General features: G+C 37.8%; 1 protein-coding gene across 8 annotated transcripts in view; it reads left to right on the top strand.

The window, feature by feature from the left end:
* The window catches only part of ZNG1A (Zn regulated GTPase metalloprotein activator 1A), a 29,315-nt gene extending 12,564 nt beyond the window's left edge, over window positions 1–16,751 (top strand). For 3 of the 8 annotated variants that reach the window (XM_087741375.1, XM_087741378.1, XM_087741374.1), the window contains 8 exons: window positions 185–271; window positions 983–1,027; window positions 5,005–5,061; window positions 6,399–6,450; window positions 13,381–13,449; window positions 13,549–13,614; window positions 15,382–15,511; window positions 16,220–16,751. In XM_087741375.1, the coding sequence (XP_087597501.1) occupies window positions 185–271; window positions 983–1,027; window positions 5,005–5,061; window positions 6,399–6,450; window positions 13,381–13,449; window positions 13,549–13,614; window positions 15,382–15,511; window positions 16,220–16,293 (580 nt within the window). In that variant the 3' untranslated portion in view covers window positions 16,294–16,751. Of the gene's footprint in view, window positions 1–184; window positions 272–982; window positions 1,028–5,004; window positions 5,062–6,398; window positions 6,451–13,380; window positions 13,450–13,548; window positions 13,615–14,424; window positions 14,647–15,365; window positions 15,513–16,219 lie in introns of those variants that run through there. The other 5 variants (XR_015700924.1, XR_015700925.1, XR_015700926.1 and 2 more) reach the window with 5 other exon arrangements.
* Window positions 16,752–17,062: the final 311 nt, after the last annotated feature.

A 17,062-nucleotide genomic window follows, 5' to 3' on the forward strand; every position in this document is an offset into this window, starting at 1 on the left:
AGCACCTCAGGAAGACAGTAGTGCTGTAGTCACATTCCATGATGTTCTAGTTTGATTAATGGTTGCCTTTCTGTACTAACAATGCTCATACTGTTTTTTTTGGTGCAATGGGAGAGATGGTGTTTCTGCCTTACAGAAAAAGTATTTGTTCATGTTGTCTCTTTTTTTTTCCCTTAATGCATAGGCAGGTTGCATTAGCTGATCTTATAATCATCAATAAAACAGATTTGGTTTCAGAGGAAGAACTGGATAAAGTCAGAGCATCTGTCAGGTATGAAACTTTTGGCATAACTGTAACACTGTACTGGCTCAAAGGTTATTTTTATTTAAACATAGTACTTTTTTCATGCTGGTAATACAGAAATTGGATCTCATGATTACACTGACATAAATCATTAGCTCGGCAGGTAAAAGAGACTACCCCTTCCTAAAGGCATTTCAATACCTTCATGTGCTTACACAAGCTTAGCAGTTTGCCTGTCTAGGTGAGATTTGATGTTACCAACTAAGGGCAGGTGACCAACTAATGGTCTTGGGCGTAGAAGAACCAACCGTCTGAATCAAATTAATAATCAAAGGCTTGTCCCATCTTTTTCTATCAGTACCGTGATAACCAAAACAAAACATTGAAATTTTGAAATTCTTTACAACTCTATTAGTGGTTTGAATTTTAAAAGTAAAAAGGCTTAGCTAGACCCAGCAGAGTGTATCATGAGGAGTCTTGCACAGGAAAACGCTCTTCTTACTGGTAGTATTTTGTTGTCAGAACTTGTGAAGTTCCCCAGCCCTTACTTAGGGTACGAAAAAGTCATAAAAATGAAGTCTTGTTGGGATGTCTGTTGCTTTGTTCAACAAGTTGGTAACAGAGTTGAGGTTATTGTTGTGGTGCTGTTTCTCATGCTGCTTTCCATGGTTAAGTTGTTCAAGCAATGTATTACAGTTGCATTTTCATCTAACTTCTGATTTCTCTATTTTATTTTAGGTCAATAAATGGACTTGTTAAAATTCTAGAGACACAAAGATCAAGGTACTAAATGGCCACTATTACTAGGTACCAGATCCTGCTTCTTTTGTGACAGATTTAAGTATGCTATTCGATCAGTTTGGTTAAAGGAAAATATTGAATTAGGAATATTTAACTCACTATTTATTTTATTAATAATCATTTAGATAAAGGAATTTTTTTAAAGAAGTAAAAATGTATTTTTCTTTGTTACTGTTCACATCCTACACTCTAGTGTATAACTAGTTTAAAAAAAATCACTATTAAGATGTTGCTTAGTTTACAGAGCTTATCACTAGTGGGTTTTATTGGACTTTGCAATGTCACCATAAATATTTTTATTTACATGAGAAGTGGATTTTACAAAAGCTTGGGCATTAGTTTTTCCAAAACCTGCATTTTGTTCTAAGTTTAATAGGAATATGGCTTTTAATTATTAAAGTTGCATTTTGGTCGTGTTGCCATTTATGGAGTACTAGCATTTGGAAAGGTCCTGAAAAATGCTAATATAGATGTAGTTTGATTGGCTTCAGCATATTCCAAAAATGTACCAGATTTTTAAGGGACTGTTATAGGTAGAAATTCCAAGTTTCTTGTAACTCATTAACCAGATCTTGTAACTAAAGAGCAATTGTAAGGCTAAGTTGTATCTGAGCTAATCATTGATCATGTGCACTATAATGGTTTTTTTCTCTTGTGTCAGCTGAAAGATTTTTCTCACTTGTGATGGCTGCTGCAGATAACTTGTTACTACAAAATCACTTTGAAAGCAGTGCAAGGGAGTTTATAAGAAGGAAAAGTAATTGCATTGGTTTTGCTATTTTTTCATTAAAATTCTGACTCGGATTTCTTCCTCAATAAGAAATTAAATGGAAATGATATTCCCAGGGACGTTAGGAGAGCAGTGTATGTTTCAGACTGTTAGGACGTATTTGTGTGCTATTACATTTATTATTTGACTATATTGTGATAAATGTTCCTATAATACAGGTTCCTGTTTTAAGCAATTTTTGAAGGGAAAATAAGATTATATCTACCAATAAAGCGTACTTGGCTTTTTAAAGTTATTGCCAAATGTAGTTGGACAATGTAGAGAAAAATATTTGCTGTTGTTCACTGATCAGGTAGGATCAACAAGTGACTGTAGAATATGTATTTTATTTGGTAACCCAGGGTTTTGAAGGTGGGTGCTTGTCTGACTTTAATCTAAAGATCAGCTCAGTTTATATTTCCAAAAATGTTAATCTTGTTAACATTTCTATTGACTTCAACTTATTTGAAACTCTGTCTGCAGTCTGATCACTGGAGGTTTTATGCCCTGCTGTTGAACAGTTACACTATGAGAAGCATTCTCTTTCGTGACTATCATGTTAGTTTATAAGGATTATTCTCATAGTGTTTTCATTACTTTGTTCAAGGAGGAAGGTGAAATGCTTAAGTAACTTTGACAACTTCACTCTCCTTTCTTGTTAACTTGCAAACTCTGTTGAAGAATGCTTAGAACAAGAATAAACAATATTATAGAGGGGATCATAAATTCTGTTATTGAGAGGTGGTTCATATTGGTTCATTTATTGCTTTTCTAGTGATCCTCAGTAAATAATTTCTCTTAAGTCAGCATGTGTCTCTATTATATAAAAAGTTATTTTCTTCAATGGATCTATTGTCATTTAGGGACTTAACTTCAAAACAGCAAGTGTGGATAAACTTGTGAACAATTCTAATAATCAAGCTTTTAATGTTCACCAGCTTTTTTGATATGGTAAGAGTTTTAATGTGTAAATAGTCACTCTAGAGTCTGCAGCAAGATTTTAGACTTTTGTTAATTTGTCCTATTCTCTAAATACAGTATTATTAAGTTAGTGATTAATAAAGTTGAGTTGTGTTAGAATAATGCTACTAGCGTTTTTCTCTGTCTGTAGATGGAGATGAGAATGTTCTGGTGACTCCAGGTTAAATTTAATAGATAAATCATAGATAATTACTTATAGCTAATTATCTAATTACATAGATAATTACTTATAGCTAATTTTACAGTATCCAAATTTGGCTATCTTTTATTTTTGAGACCTCTGTATTATTTACAGTTTTCATGACCTCTATACAGTGAGAAATGTATTCATCTAATGTATGTACTTTGAGTGCAGCATGAAAGATTGAAGGACAAAAGAAGAACAAATACTGCAAAGTGATGGAATTGCAGAGATACAATTGTAGCTTCTCCATTTCCTCCTGTTTAGTAACTTTTTGGGAATGTAATACTAATTTTTAAAATTCTGGAACTTATATTATGAGGAATGGGGAATTTTACCTTTGCCACAGAATGGGGAAGAAAATCATGAAGGATGATCAGGGCTTAGGAAAACACTTACTTGAAAAAGATTTGCAACAGATTGCTCCAGCTGAAATCAAAGAAGTTGCAACATGATGATTTTACTGAGGACAAATAGTGGTTTTGAGAAAGCAGATCAGGAGTTCTTTGTTCTTTAGTTGCAAGGCAGAGTACAGAAATGGTGAGTAAAATGCTTTGGAGGGGTAAAAGAAGCAAACTCCATTGATAAACCACTCATAAACTGCATATGCATGGGTCTGACTGCCCTAGGAAATCAGTGCAAGCTTGACACCAAGATTTTTGTAACGTGAAAAAAAAGAAAGGTTTCTGTAAGGATGATGATGGTATCCAGCATGGCTAACAATTTTGAAAAGGATATTAAACTTCATGCCGTGAATCTTAAATCAGTATCTGTCCATGTCCATTAGGAAGAGATTCGATATGTGAAATGTAGTATCCACATCTGTACCATTCTCTGGTGTCTGATGCCAGCCAGCATTAAATTTTGGATATTAGATTAAGTGGACCTCAGATGCAGTCCTCAATGACAACTCCTGTGTTACTAGTAAATATTCTTTAGTGAATGACACATACTGTCTCTCCCATGATTAAATATTCCAAAAGTGAAATAAGCACAGAATTAATTTATTAACAAGTTATTTGAGAACATGTCTTCTTTAATTAGGGGGTTTTGTCCCTGAAAGACCTGCATGTGAAAGGGACCAATATAGCACTTTCTTGAGTGTTTCTGTATGATTTTTCAGAACACCGCTGAGAACAAACAACTAGCACTGAGTCGGTCGTGAATTTTAGAGAGGCTTTATTTATGTGTTTTACATTATAAACCTTTCATCTTAGAAACTGCTTTGTAAAGCCACTGTTGGGTGTAAAAGTTTAATAATGCCAGCTACACTCCAGAGGTCTCTTTTTTGTTGGTTTTTTTGTTTGTTTGGTTTAAACCTCTCATGTGTTCCTTGTATTTAGCCACATATCATTAACTGCATTTAGAAAGCTGTCAGTTGCTATTAGTAGTGACACCTGTAGTCTACATTGCTTTTATAAAAAAAGCTTCTTATGCAAGTTTATAGGTAGCTGTTCTTACAAGTAAATACGATCAGTATTGTCTGTTCCGTATTACATTTTTCATTTGTCTAAGTTTCAGCTGTTAGAGCTGAAATTCTTTATAGTAGCACTTGCCTCATAGTGTATTTCAGTTTTGTTTGCTAACAGTGTGTCAGCAGAAGCTACATATATTCCAGGGCTTTGCGTGTTGAGAGGAGGGTCTATATTAGTAAATATTAAGGGTGCAGAATAATTGCTGGAAAAACTTCAGGGTTCCTTTTCCCATTTATGGAAAATCAGTTATTATTCAGGCATCGAGTATGAGGGATTTTATCATCTTTCTTGGAAATACCTTGTATTTTACTGTATTTTTTAAAACTACATTTTTGTGCTTACGTATTACTATGTAAATAAAAACTGCATTTCCTTATAAGAGACAATACCAACCACCAACATCCAAAAATAAGGCTAAGGATTGATGGCATTAGAATGATAGACAACAAAACAAACAGAAGCTTCAGAGAACCATTTTAAAAATAATTATTTAAGTATACACAATATTTAAATATGGCAAAAATACAAAGCTTTCTTTCTTCCCCCTGTTTAGAGTTGATCTCTCCAATGTCTTGGACCTGCATGCTTTTGACAGTTTGTCTGGAATAAGGTATGGTGATAATTTCACTGTCTCTTATTAGAAATAATGTCCATTGTACAAGTACATGCATGAAATAGACACACTCAAAACTGTGGCTCAAATTTGCATCTGAGTTTCTGTTAGAAAGTCTAGTTTAGTCACTTATTTAAAATTCTTACTTTGTAACTGGTAATCTCAGACTGAGAATTCTGTCCACTTTGTTGTGTGCAACAAAAGGTTTTTGACTTTGTAAAATGAAATGAGCCAGAGCGTGCATGGTTGGTTGGCTTTTTTTCCCAAAATACAAGTTTTACTTTAATAGTAGTACCAGAGCAAATTTGTACACTCTTTTCTGGTTTTCTTAAAACTTAAAGCATTTCAAAATTTTTCTCACTTCACATCATGATGAACTGGAGGCCTCCTTAGTTTTCACAGAAAACAGTGAGGGGCTGAGGTTCCACAACAAATGAAGCCACTGTAAATTCTGGTTACTGTGTTCCATGTTTTTTTTTTTTTTTTTTTTTTTTCTTAATGCCAAATACGAGTTTGGCATGGTAGATGGGTGGAAAAGTAAAATGGGAGGCAAAGGGAGAAGGGCTTTCTATCCACTTTGTGTGCTGGAATTGTTCGGCGAAGAGAGCAAGGAGTACTGGAGCAATCATAAAGGAAAGGAGGGAATATGCAACTGGGGGAAGTATCAGCTTAATTTTTCTTCCTGGGCGCACACTGCTCACTTCAGGTAAAGGAACGTAGCCACTTTCTTATTCACAGAAGGGAGAAATTGCAGAAGATGCAGGCTGGTAACCTCTAGTAGATGAGATGCGCTCATGAGATTTCTCAATGAACTGGTGCAGTTATCCAAAGGATAGCCTGCTTTTCCTGACTCTTGGCTGACCTTTCTTTTTGCTGGCACTGGCTTTTGTCTGATCTGTGAAGCAACAGCTTTGTACGTTTTTTTTCTTCTTACTTTTCAAATCATCCTTCTACAGATTCTAGTGATTTTCCCTTCTTGCTTTATGATGTAGTTTGCCTTTTGTTCCTACACAAAGGAATATCAAGGGTGTTGTACTTCTTGAAGTATAAATACTTAAAATCCCAAAGATACTGCACATTGTTATTATAGTTGTGTTTATATTTTAAAAACTTAGTGTTCTAACACAAATCATTAACTAGATCAAACCAATATAATTAAACATCTCTATTTTGAGATTAAAACTGAATTAACAGTTGAAGCTTATTCTGAGTATACAGTCTATCTTTGATATTTTAGTTTCGCTTTTCAATACTGAAGAGTTTATTTAAATTTTGAAATAATGACATTTTGTCCATCCTACACAAATGTGACATACAACTTTACTTATTTTCAGTTTGCAGAAAAAGCTTGAGCATGTAAAGGCAACACATGCACATCTAGATAAGGTAATTACCAAAACTACTGCTTTAATCTTTTTGTAACAACAAGGTTGTCCAGGGTAATTGCAAGCATTGCATGCTAATCATGTTACCTTTTCAGAAGGTTTCATTTAGGAAGCAATGTGTTTTAAGATCTTTGGAAGATTACATTGAATACATATAGGAATATGCTTTGTTGTAAATAGATTCTAAATGGATATAGTAAGTCTTACTTTCAAAAATAACTTATAGGCTTCCAGTGCTCCAGACAGTCACGTCATTCATTAATTCACATGGAGTGTGTTACTGAAACAGATAAATAGCACTACTCATTTTAATATTTGCAAAATGAAGTCCTAAATTGGTAGCCAGTTTTTATCCTGTATGTTTTCTGTCTAGATGTTGTCTGTGTAGGTAGATATCAGGGAGATGTTATTCATGACTTTGCATTCTTTAAAGCTGTAATAAAACTTGATTAAGTAGTTAAGCATGTGTAGATTTCCATTCTATGAGCGCTTCCTATTGTTTTCACAAGAAATAGTAACAATTTAACTTGTAACAGTGAGGAAGATTCTGCCCTACCAATCCTGTAAACACATGTATGCTAAAAAAAAGAAAACCCAACAGTTCTGTTGATGTTATTTTCATATGTAAAATTAAACTCTAAAATGTATTCCTGTCCACTAGCCCCCACCCCTGGTACTCAACCCAATGTGTGTTTATATCAGGGCAGGACCTTTTCTATCCCTGTATGAAATACAATGATGCTAGCATAATGCAACTGCAAATAGCATTTCTGCCTTTGTGGCTTTTATTTGAGCAAATACAGTATTTTTTGTGATCAGCATTTCTAATTTCAAAGACAAATTTAAGGAAAAAGGGTCTGGTCTACCATCCCTACAGAATATAAACGGTTCTATGCTAATTGCTACTTTTAAGCACCTCTCCTGAAGTACAGGTTTTACTAGAAAGGCTTCCTTTTAATTTTCTTTTTTTTGTTTGTTTGTTTTCCAAATGTTATAATCACACTGTGTTTTTCTGCTTAGAGACTTCTCAAAAGCAGAACAGTCTTAAATCAAGGAATTACTGAATTTATTGCCAGGCAACAAAAACTTATAATTATTGATTTGAATACTGAAAAAAGAAACGCAAACCAATGACACAAACACTTACATGAACACCTCTCCTCTCTCCCTCTCTTCCCCATCTTTCCCTTTTTTTTTCAGTGGTTTACACTTAGTCCGTCCATGTTCTCCCAGCAAGGCCACACATAGCATAGGAAGTTGGGGGTGTTTGTGTAATGATTTTCTGTTCCTCATCACTGCTCTGTTACCGCGGTCCCTGTGGAGTGCCCCTGCTCTGTGGCTAAACAACAAGCTGCACTCTCTCGGGGGTGCACGTACCCCCTTTGGCATGGCATGGCATGCCTCCTCCAAAGAGTCTTCTGTCCCAAGTGGCTGGAGGTGCCTGTCTCTCTAGCAGGGTGCCATGCATTTCTCTGCTTGAAGATGTGTGGGATGTTGTTTTTTTTTACTGTTGTATAGTTTCTTTTCCACTTTCCAAGTCCCAGTTTGTAGGGTGGGAGCATGGAGATTTTTGATCCCCTCCTGACACTTTCACAACTGCAGTTTTGTCATGCTTTGCCATGAGGCTGATCTCACACTTGCCTCTGGCATGTTCCCCCCAGTATGATACTCTAGGTCATTCCTTGATCAATAGGATGTCGCACTAGGTTATCAGGTGATACCAGAGGGGCAATAATGGCTGTGCCTAGCTGTCAGAGCTTTTGGTCTGTGGCCTCAGCCTTTTCGGGGTCCCTTACCCCTTGCCTGTAAACACAGCAGGAGTCAAAGTGATCACAGTTGATTGCCCCTTCTTCTCAGTCCCTCCACAGGGGTCTTGTTTGTGGGATGAGAAGGACTGAGCTCAGCATACACCTCCATCAGTAAATCCCAGAGTTTCCAACTTTTCAAAGTGCCCTTCTCCAGCTTCCCAGCACCACCACAGACACTGCAGAAGCAACTTTTGTGGGCAGCAGCCGTAGGTGTCCTGCGCTGCTTTAATTAATCCAAGTAAAAGGTCGCAGAGTGGTAGCAATCTGGGGAGCAGTGCTCCTATTTCTGCAGCACTGTAACATGGGCTGCCTGATAGGACTCTTAATTTTAAACTGGCTTACTGTTTCCATAGTAGATTGGATAGCTTGTCACACAGGTTTCCCTTTGGCTAGTTCAGTGTTACCCACTGCTAAATTTTGATTTGGGGTTTGTTGTTCTTGCTGAGCACTTGCTGGTGCATCTTTTAGCAGACCAGTAGTCTCAACAGTGACTGTCAGTCTGATGGTGATGAATTCTAAGTGGTCCCGATTTTTCTGAGGCTCCATTTGAAGCATATGAGAAACTCTGTCATACCCCCACAGCAAAGCAGCATGTCTCCCAGTGTTTTACAGGTGGTAGTTCTATCCCTTGCAACTCCCGGGCTAATTTTCTTGGATGCTCCCCTAGGGGACTGTTAAGGCCCCGTGCTATGGGTGCGTGAATTTGAAGCTGGCACCATCCTGTGTCTTCCCAGTCATCTTCCTGTCCCACTAGGGCTTTCACAAGTCCCTACTTTTTCCAACAGTTTATACATTGTCTGCACACATCCATGCACACGTAATGGGTGCACCACTCACATGAGAATATCCAATGACAGATTCCCAGTACCAGAACCAAGGTTCCTTCTGGAGTCCCCAGGTCACTGGAGTAATGCACTCCACTCTGGTGAGACCCCACCTGGAGTACTGTGTCCAGCTCTGGAGTCCTCAGCACAGGAAGAACATGGACCTGTTGCAGTTGGTCCAGAGGAGGGCCACAAAGATGATCAGAGGGCTGGAACACCTCTGTTATGAGGAAGTGCTGAGAGAGTTGGGGTTGTTCAGCCTGGAGAAGAGAAGGCTCTGGGGAGACCTTACTGCAGCCTTTCAGTACTTAAAGGGGGCTTATAAGAAAGACAGAGAGACTTTTTACCAGGGCCTGTAGTTTTGTGTAGTAGCTTTCTGCTCCTTTTGCTTCATCGTGGTTTTGTCACTGCTCTGTTCCTTAGTGTCCCAGCTCCGTGGGTTGCCCACGGGCCCCAGTCCATATAGAGGTCCACCACTCTGTGGATGAGTTGTGGATCACAGTCCTGTCCTGGGTATCCCTAATTGGGTGCAGTTCACCCATGGGCAACAGTCCCCTCAGGGGCCACAAAAAAAGAAAAACGTGTATTTTTATACAGTAGCTTAGAAAAGTGTACTTTCCTTTAGAAAGTTGCTATGATTAAATTTCATTTTCAGGTTAAAATACGATGCATACAATGCCTGTATTTTTTTCTTTCTGAACAGCAGATCTTGACTGTGAAGTTGCTAGTCTTGAAAACAGTAAAAGGCAATTATATTCTCCTTTTGGAACTAAAGATTAAATATAAGATCAGTTTTATGCTCTAGCTATAATTGCAATCAGAATCTTGAGTTCATAGTTTTTTGTTCAATTAAAATTTGTGTTCATCCTAAATATGTTCAGTTATAGTAATAACAGTCTGAATAGATAGCTAAAGTAGAAAAGAAGTTAAATAGAAGCCTTCCTGAATGTTAGCACAGTTATAGCGTGCTTATATTATTAAGGAAATTATTCTTGGTTTTGTAGTGTGGAGCCATTCGGCCAGTAGGAAACGGTGAGAATTCATTGTTACTATCCCTGTTTAGTTCAACACCCACAGTTTTAAGATGGTTGTTGAGACAGATAAGGCATAAATGAGAGCAGAACACTTCTCTTGCAGTAGGCTGCAAGTCCTTGTTGGATGATAAAGTGTGCTTATTATCTTCATGTGGAAGGTCAACAGAAGCAATACTGCACTGTATGTGGAGCACAGTGAGCTTTTGTCTGTCTTGTTTTGAAGCTGCTCAGAGTGTTAGCTCTTGGTTGTTTTGGTGAGTTTACTAAGCCATTAGCTAAACATTTAGATTTGCTGCTTGTTGCTTATATTTAATCTTTAGTTCCAAAAGGAGAATATAATTGCCTTTTGCTGTTTTCAAGACTAGCAGCTTCACAGTCAAGATTTGCTGTTCAGAAAGAAAAATACAGGCCTTGTATGCATCATATTTTAACCTGAAAATTAAATTTAATCATAGCAACTTTCTAGAAGGAAAGTACACTTTTCTAAGCTACTGTATAAAAACACAAGTTTTTCTTTTTTTGTTGCAAGCGGGGGAGAAGACCAGCTTGACTGAACAGGGAACTCCTCATGGAGCTCAAGAGGAAAAAGAAATTGTATGATCTTTGGAAGTAAGGTCAGGCTTCACAGGAGGAGTGCAGAGCTGTGGTTTGTTTGTGCAGGGAGAAGACATGAAAGGCCAAAGCTCAAGTAGAGTTGAAGCTGGCCAGTGTTGTTTCAGATAACAAGAAGCGCTTTCTAAAGTATGTTAATAGCAAGAGGAGATCTAAAGAAAACATTGGACGTGTACTTGTTGGAGATGGTTATTTGACTAACAAGGATGAAGAAAAAGTGGAGGCATTCAAGGTTTTTTTTGCCTCAGTCTTTCATATACTGATAGACCTTGGGCTGCCTGGTCCCCTGAGTCAGAGGACCACAAGTGTGGGAACAGTGACTTTCCATTTGTGGACACTGAAATTGTAAGGAACCAGCTGCGTCAGCTGAATGTTCACAAGTCCACGGGGCCTGATGGGATTCATCCCAGAGTCCTGAAGGAGCTAGCGGATGTTATGGCAGAGCCCCTCTCGATCGTCTACCAAAGGCCTTGGGAGTCTGGGGAGGTCTCTGCTGACTGGAAGCTAGCCAGTGTTATTCCAATTTACAAAAAGGTGTGAGGGAGGTCCCAGGAAACTACAGACCTGTTACTGTAGCCTCAGTTCCTGGAAAAATTATGAAGAAGATTATACTGGGTGCTATTGAAAGGCCTTTATAAAGAATAATGTAATCATCAGGCACAGTCAACATGGATTCACACAGGGAAAGTCCCGTTTAACTGATTTGATATCCTTCTATGATAAGGTCACTGGCCTAGTGGATGAAGGAAAGGCAGTGGATGTAGTTTTTCTGGATTTTAATAAGGTTTTTGTTACTGTCCCTCACAGCATCCTTCTGGACAGGTTGTCCAGCTGTGGGATGAGCAGGTTCACAGTGTGCTGAGTGAAGAATTGTCTGAAGGGCAGAGCTCAAAGGGTTGTAGTGAATGGGGCTGCATCTGGCTGGTGATGGTCACCAGTGGTGTTTGTTCCTCAGGGTTCAATTCTAGGGCCAGTCCTGTTCAATATCAACAGTCTGGATGCAGGAGTTGAATGCACCATTAGCAAGTTTACAGGTGATACCAAATTGGGAGGTGCTGCTGACTCTCTGGTGGGACAAGAGACCTTGCAAAGGGATCTAGATAGATTGGAGCATTGGGCAGTTATCAGTGGCAGGAGATTTAACAAGTCCAAATGTCAGATTCTGCACCTGGGATGGAGTAACACTGGACACAAGTATAAACTGGGAGAGAGGAGTAGCTGGAGAGCAGGCCTGTAGAAAGGGATCTGGGGGCACTGGCTGGCAGCAGGCTCCACATGAGCCCGCAGTGTGCCCTGGCAGCCGAGAGGGCAAACGGCATCCTGGGGTGCATCAAACACAGCACAGCCAGCTGGGCAAGAGAGGTGATCATCCCGCTGTATTCAGTGTTGGCGCGGCCCCACCTGGAACACCGTGTGCAGTTCTGGGCCCCACCATTTCAGAAGGATGTGAAAGTCCTGGAATGCGTCCAGAGGAGGGCAACAAAGCTGGTGACAGGGCTGGGAGGCAAGTCCTGTGAGGAGCAGCTGAGGACTCTGGTCTTGTCTCATTTGAAGAAAAGGAGGCTGCGGGGCGACCTCATTGCTCTCTACAGCTTCCTGAGGAGGGGAAGTGGAGAGGGAGGTGCTGAGCTCTTCTCCCTGGGATGCAGTGATAGGATGCATGGGAATGGTTCAGAGCTGCGCCAGGGGAGGTTTAGACTGGATGTTAGGAAGCATTTCTTTACCAAGAGGGTGGTCAAACCCTGGAACAGGCTTCCTAGAGAGGTGGCCGATGCCCCAACCCTGTCGGTGTTTAAGAGGCATTTGGACAACACCCTTAATAACATGCTTTAACTTCTGGTCAGCCCTGAAGTGGCCAGGCAGTTGGGCTAGATGATCATTGTAGGTCCCTTCCAACTAAAATAGTCCAGTCTAGTCTATTTTATTTCTTAAGTTAGACTAGTCACCTGAAAGCAGTAATCATTTGAAAGAATTTTGGGTTGTACAAAAAGTAATTCTCTGTATGTTCTTCTATGCTATTGAGAGGTTATAGTGACAAAAATAAGTTTTAAGACACATTATTTCCTTTATTTTGTAAAAATAGTTAATTTTAAGCTACACATTCTATTATTATTATTATGGAATAAAACATCACTTCAGACAGCTTTATTTTCGGAATCTATTCCTACATAGTCTATTTATAAAAAGCTTTTCATAACAAGAAAGTGTGGATAGGTGAAAAATACATTGATTAATTTTTGTCTGATAGAACAGTGATGAAGATCAGAAATTGTGACAAAGATCAGTATGCCAAGAAAATAATATTCTTAAACATATTGGAAAGATTGAGCTTACAAGCCTATAAGAATTAAGATTCTTGGGCTTTCTTTGAGAACAAACATCAGCTACAGCAAAGACTTACGTGGTAGAAGCTGATGGCATTAACCTATTCAAAGTATTATGTATGCCCCTTAAATGCACATCCAAACAGAACCAAAAAGTATAGCATGATATAGAAAATTAGAGCAGAATAGAAAAGGACATTTTATTTTAATTTGACATGGGTATATAGTTGCTTTTTTATGAGGCCAAGTTATAAAGAACACTTTTTGAAATTAAGGTAATGAAATGTTATTTCAGTTTGGTAATAATAAGTGTGTCTTTCCATTTGCAGGGTATAGTCACAGTAACATTTGAAGTTCCAGGAAATATAAAAGAAGAAAACTTAAATCTCTTCATTCAGGTAAGTAATATATCGCTGTTAACTGAAAAATCATTGTGGCTTTTTATAGAAAATCATCCCATGCCATTCTGTTTATGAAAACATTTTTCCTTTTCATAGAATCTTCTGTGGGAGAAGAATGTGAAAAATAAGACTGGATGCACCATGGACGTCATAAGACTGAAGGTTAGTCAGAAATGACCAAATCCTTTGTTTTGTGCTTTTCCTCTTTTACACCTAAAAAACTGCAGTGTGCTGTCAGTTACAGACCTATCAAAGGTGCTACTGGATCACTGTAGCAGAGCAGACAAAATGGAGAATAGCAATTTGTCATTGTTCTGCGTAGAGAGAGTTTGTTATCTGCTGGCTGGTGGAACAGCTCAGAAGGAGACAGCTGACAGAGAAGCAAACACTGATCCTACTTGTTTTGAATTGAGAGGGAAGATGTACGGTCCCAAACATCAGTGGCAGAGTTAATAATCAGGACATAGTTAAATCACTTTTTCATTTTTCACCTCCATTGCTTTGAAAGGTTCCATCCATCTCACATAAATGTCTCCTTATCTAGGGATGTAACTATGGATTGCTATCCGTGATTATTATTGTTGGCATAATATGCGGAAGTTGAATTTGGCATAACATAGCAGTGGAATACTAGTTGTGGTCTACACCTAAAACTTTATTTACAGTATTGTCAGACTGTAGTTCTAAAAATGCAATCCATAAGTATTCATCTTCACGGGCACTTCACATGTTTTTCAGGTGCATGGTTTTGAGAGGAGTATAGGTGACAGTTTAGGATATATTTTCATTTTCCTTATACCAAGCAACCAAGTAGATCATCAAAAAATGAGAATCAAGTCTGTCATTTGGTAGGCTATAAGAAATACAAGAAAATACGCTCTGGTTTGTTTTCTGAGAACACTTGTGCATCATGGATAGCGACATAATTATTTTCATTTCATTGGAAGAAGGGTTGTATTCTTGCTCTTTCAGCAACAATGCGAGAATATCCTTGTCTTCCTCTTCCTGACAAATAGAAGAAAATAGCCACTGATGCATCTTAAGCTGTCTGAAAATGGTCCTGCTATGCACAAGTACATTTTTGTTGTATTGAGCATTGGAATCAAAGTAATTCTTCAGGAGATCTGAGGCCTGCGATAAGCTGTGTGCTGGCCCTCAGTCACAGGCAAATACACCAAAGCAAATGAACCCCAGGTAATTATAGAATGGGTTCCAAAGTTTGTTGCTTTTATATTTATGTCTTACCTGTCATAATCCTTTTAGCAGCGGTAGTTACAGAATTCCAACTAATATGTCAAATGCAGACCTTTTTTCATTAAATATTTTTAACTCCTTTTTGTTTTCTTTAGGGAAATATGAGACATGTTTTACAGAATGTGTTCCACTAGAATATTTTATAAAGTTTTACATGAAGTGATGAAAACTCTTTTAATACAACTTTTGGTATGTGGGTTAATGGGCTCACTCTGACAGTAATCCCTTATAATTCTGTTGCTAGTCGTTTTACCTCACAAATGTTTGTTCCTTCTCCAGTATTCGAAGATTCTGTTTCAGAATAGTGAAAATGCTGAGCATGAAAGCTTTATCAGAATAATCTGAAATCAAACATTTTTGCTCATTTTACATCATCTTTGATAGGCAATCAATCTTTCGTAGACACATACATCATACATATATTTGAAGTGGCATAGTAGCAGACGACATTTTATTTTTGTTCAGACATGCTAGATATTGACCAAATGAGGAACAGAAGGCAGAGTATGGCAAAGTCTAATTATCAGTTTTTTAAAAAATAAGGAGATGTGAGAATGGATGTTACGAGAAATGATCATACTACATGGTTGTTTTGACTAACTGGTGCATCGCTGCCAGGAATATTTCATTTTTAAAGGTTTGTTTATATATCCTAACAGTTATTTTTCTGATAAGGGACTGGTATCTATTCAAGGCAAATCTCATCAGGTGATAGTCCAAGGTGTCCATGAGCTCTATGATCTGGAAGAGACTGCAGTAGCCTGGAAAGAAGATGAAAAGAGAACAAATAGGCTGGTCCTAATAGGTAAGAGGAAATTACGTGTCTCCTTCTTTGACTTTAAGAAGCTATTTTTTCAGCTTGCAGTCCTGTGACTTGTCCAAGGAAAAGCAACCAGCCTAAACCAGCCAGAATAATAGCAGCAAGTATGTTCAGCATAACCTTCAGTCAAAGGTTTATCCATGAACACCTCCAGCAGTTTTATATTCCAACTGAGAGGGATTTACACTATCCCTTTTAGAGAAACAAAAAAAAATAAAATACTAAGCATTCATAAATTATGTTGGCATATTTAATGTTATTTTTAAAATCCATAATTATAAATATGGTGATGGGAATGGTTTGAATGTTTGATCAAATATTCAGTAACTGTAAGGAAGGTGATTATAGCCATGAAAATGTATAAAATCTGGGTTTTTTTCTGAAAAGCTTGTAATGTTGAAGTTGTACATTTCTCATTTCCTGTGTGTTACTCTCTGCTTTGCAAAGTGTTTTTATTACCAAAAAACCCCGATTTTTCCTCCTTTCCCTTACTTGTACAGCTTGAAGTCTGTTGTTGCCTGTAAAATCTAAAGTTATCTCGTTACCTGCAGCTTAATTTTAATGTTTTCACTCATTTGTGTAATAAACATTTTCTTTGCTGAGAAGACTTGCAGGTTGCTGCTTGCATGCGTTTTGATAATACACTGTATTAATACTGTAAAATGCAATTAGCTAATTTATTTCTCTTTACAGGCAGGAACTTGGATAAGGAGACCATCAAAGAAGTTTTCATAGCCACTGTGAGAGAGCAACAAGGAAACAGTTGACATCAAACTATGAAAAACATGAAATGTCTGCTTAACCCTGCAAGCTTTTTATGACAGAAAAGACTGAATGACATCCAGTATAGTAGTTCCTTTTTCCTCTTGCAGTTTACACAGCAGTTAAACCCCCAAATCCTCCTAAGAATCCCAGCCGACATACTGTTTAAAGATTAGCCCTTATGGTCTAGAATCAAACACAAAGAATTCTACCATTTTGGATTTGGCTTAAGTTATGTCAGTAACATCATTTACCTGTGCAAAAATGCAGATAGGCAAAAGACTTGTTCATGCTGTACATGAAGTATTACAGTGGGAATATGATAAACATGTTTGAAGCCTAGTGCTGTCTCTAGCTAACTCTCTTACTGCTGGAAATGAAGCAACAGTGATTATTGCCAGTGATGTAATCACAGTGAAAAGTACTTAGTGTTTACTATTAAAATGTCTTCCATCTCCTTCCACTTGTTTTGTGATTTTTTGATATATACATCCATCCTGGGTACTGCTAAAGCTGTTGTATAAATGAATCTAAAAATACGTAGGTAGCAGAGGCTGAAGACCACATGGAATATATACTATCTGCAGAACAGCTGTGTGTCACATGTCACATACCTAACATTTGCTTTAGGATAAAAGGTGCATCAAACTTCAAAAAAAAGAAAAGAAAAGAAAAGAAAGGAAGGAGGCCATTACCTTATCAGCCATTTTAAAAATTCTTTTTGCTTCTACTAAAAGAAATAAGTTTGGAGTTTGTTTCCAAAGAGCTGAGGAA

Source organism: Nipponia nippon, unplaced genomic scaffold (assembly GCF_047370975.1).
Source record: "Nipponia nippon isolate SJK-2023a ecotype South Korea unplaced genomic scaffold, ASM4737097v1 scaffold_8, whole genome shotgun sequence".
Lineage (NCBI taxonomy): Eukaryota > Metazoa > Chordata > Aves > Pelecaniformes > Threskiornithidae > Nipponia > Nipponia nippon.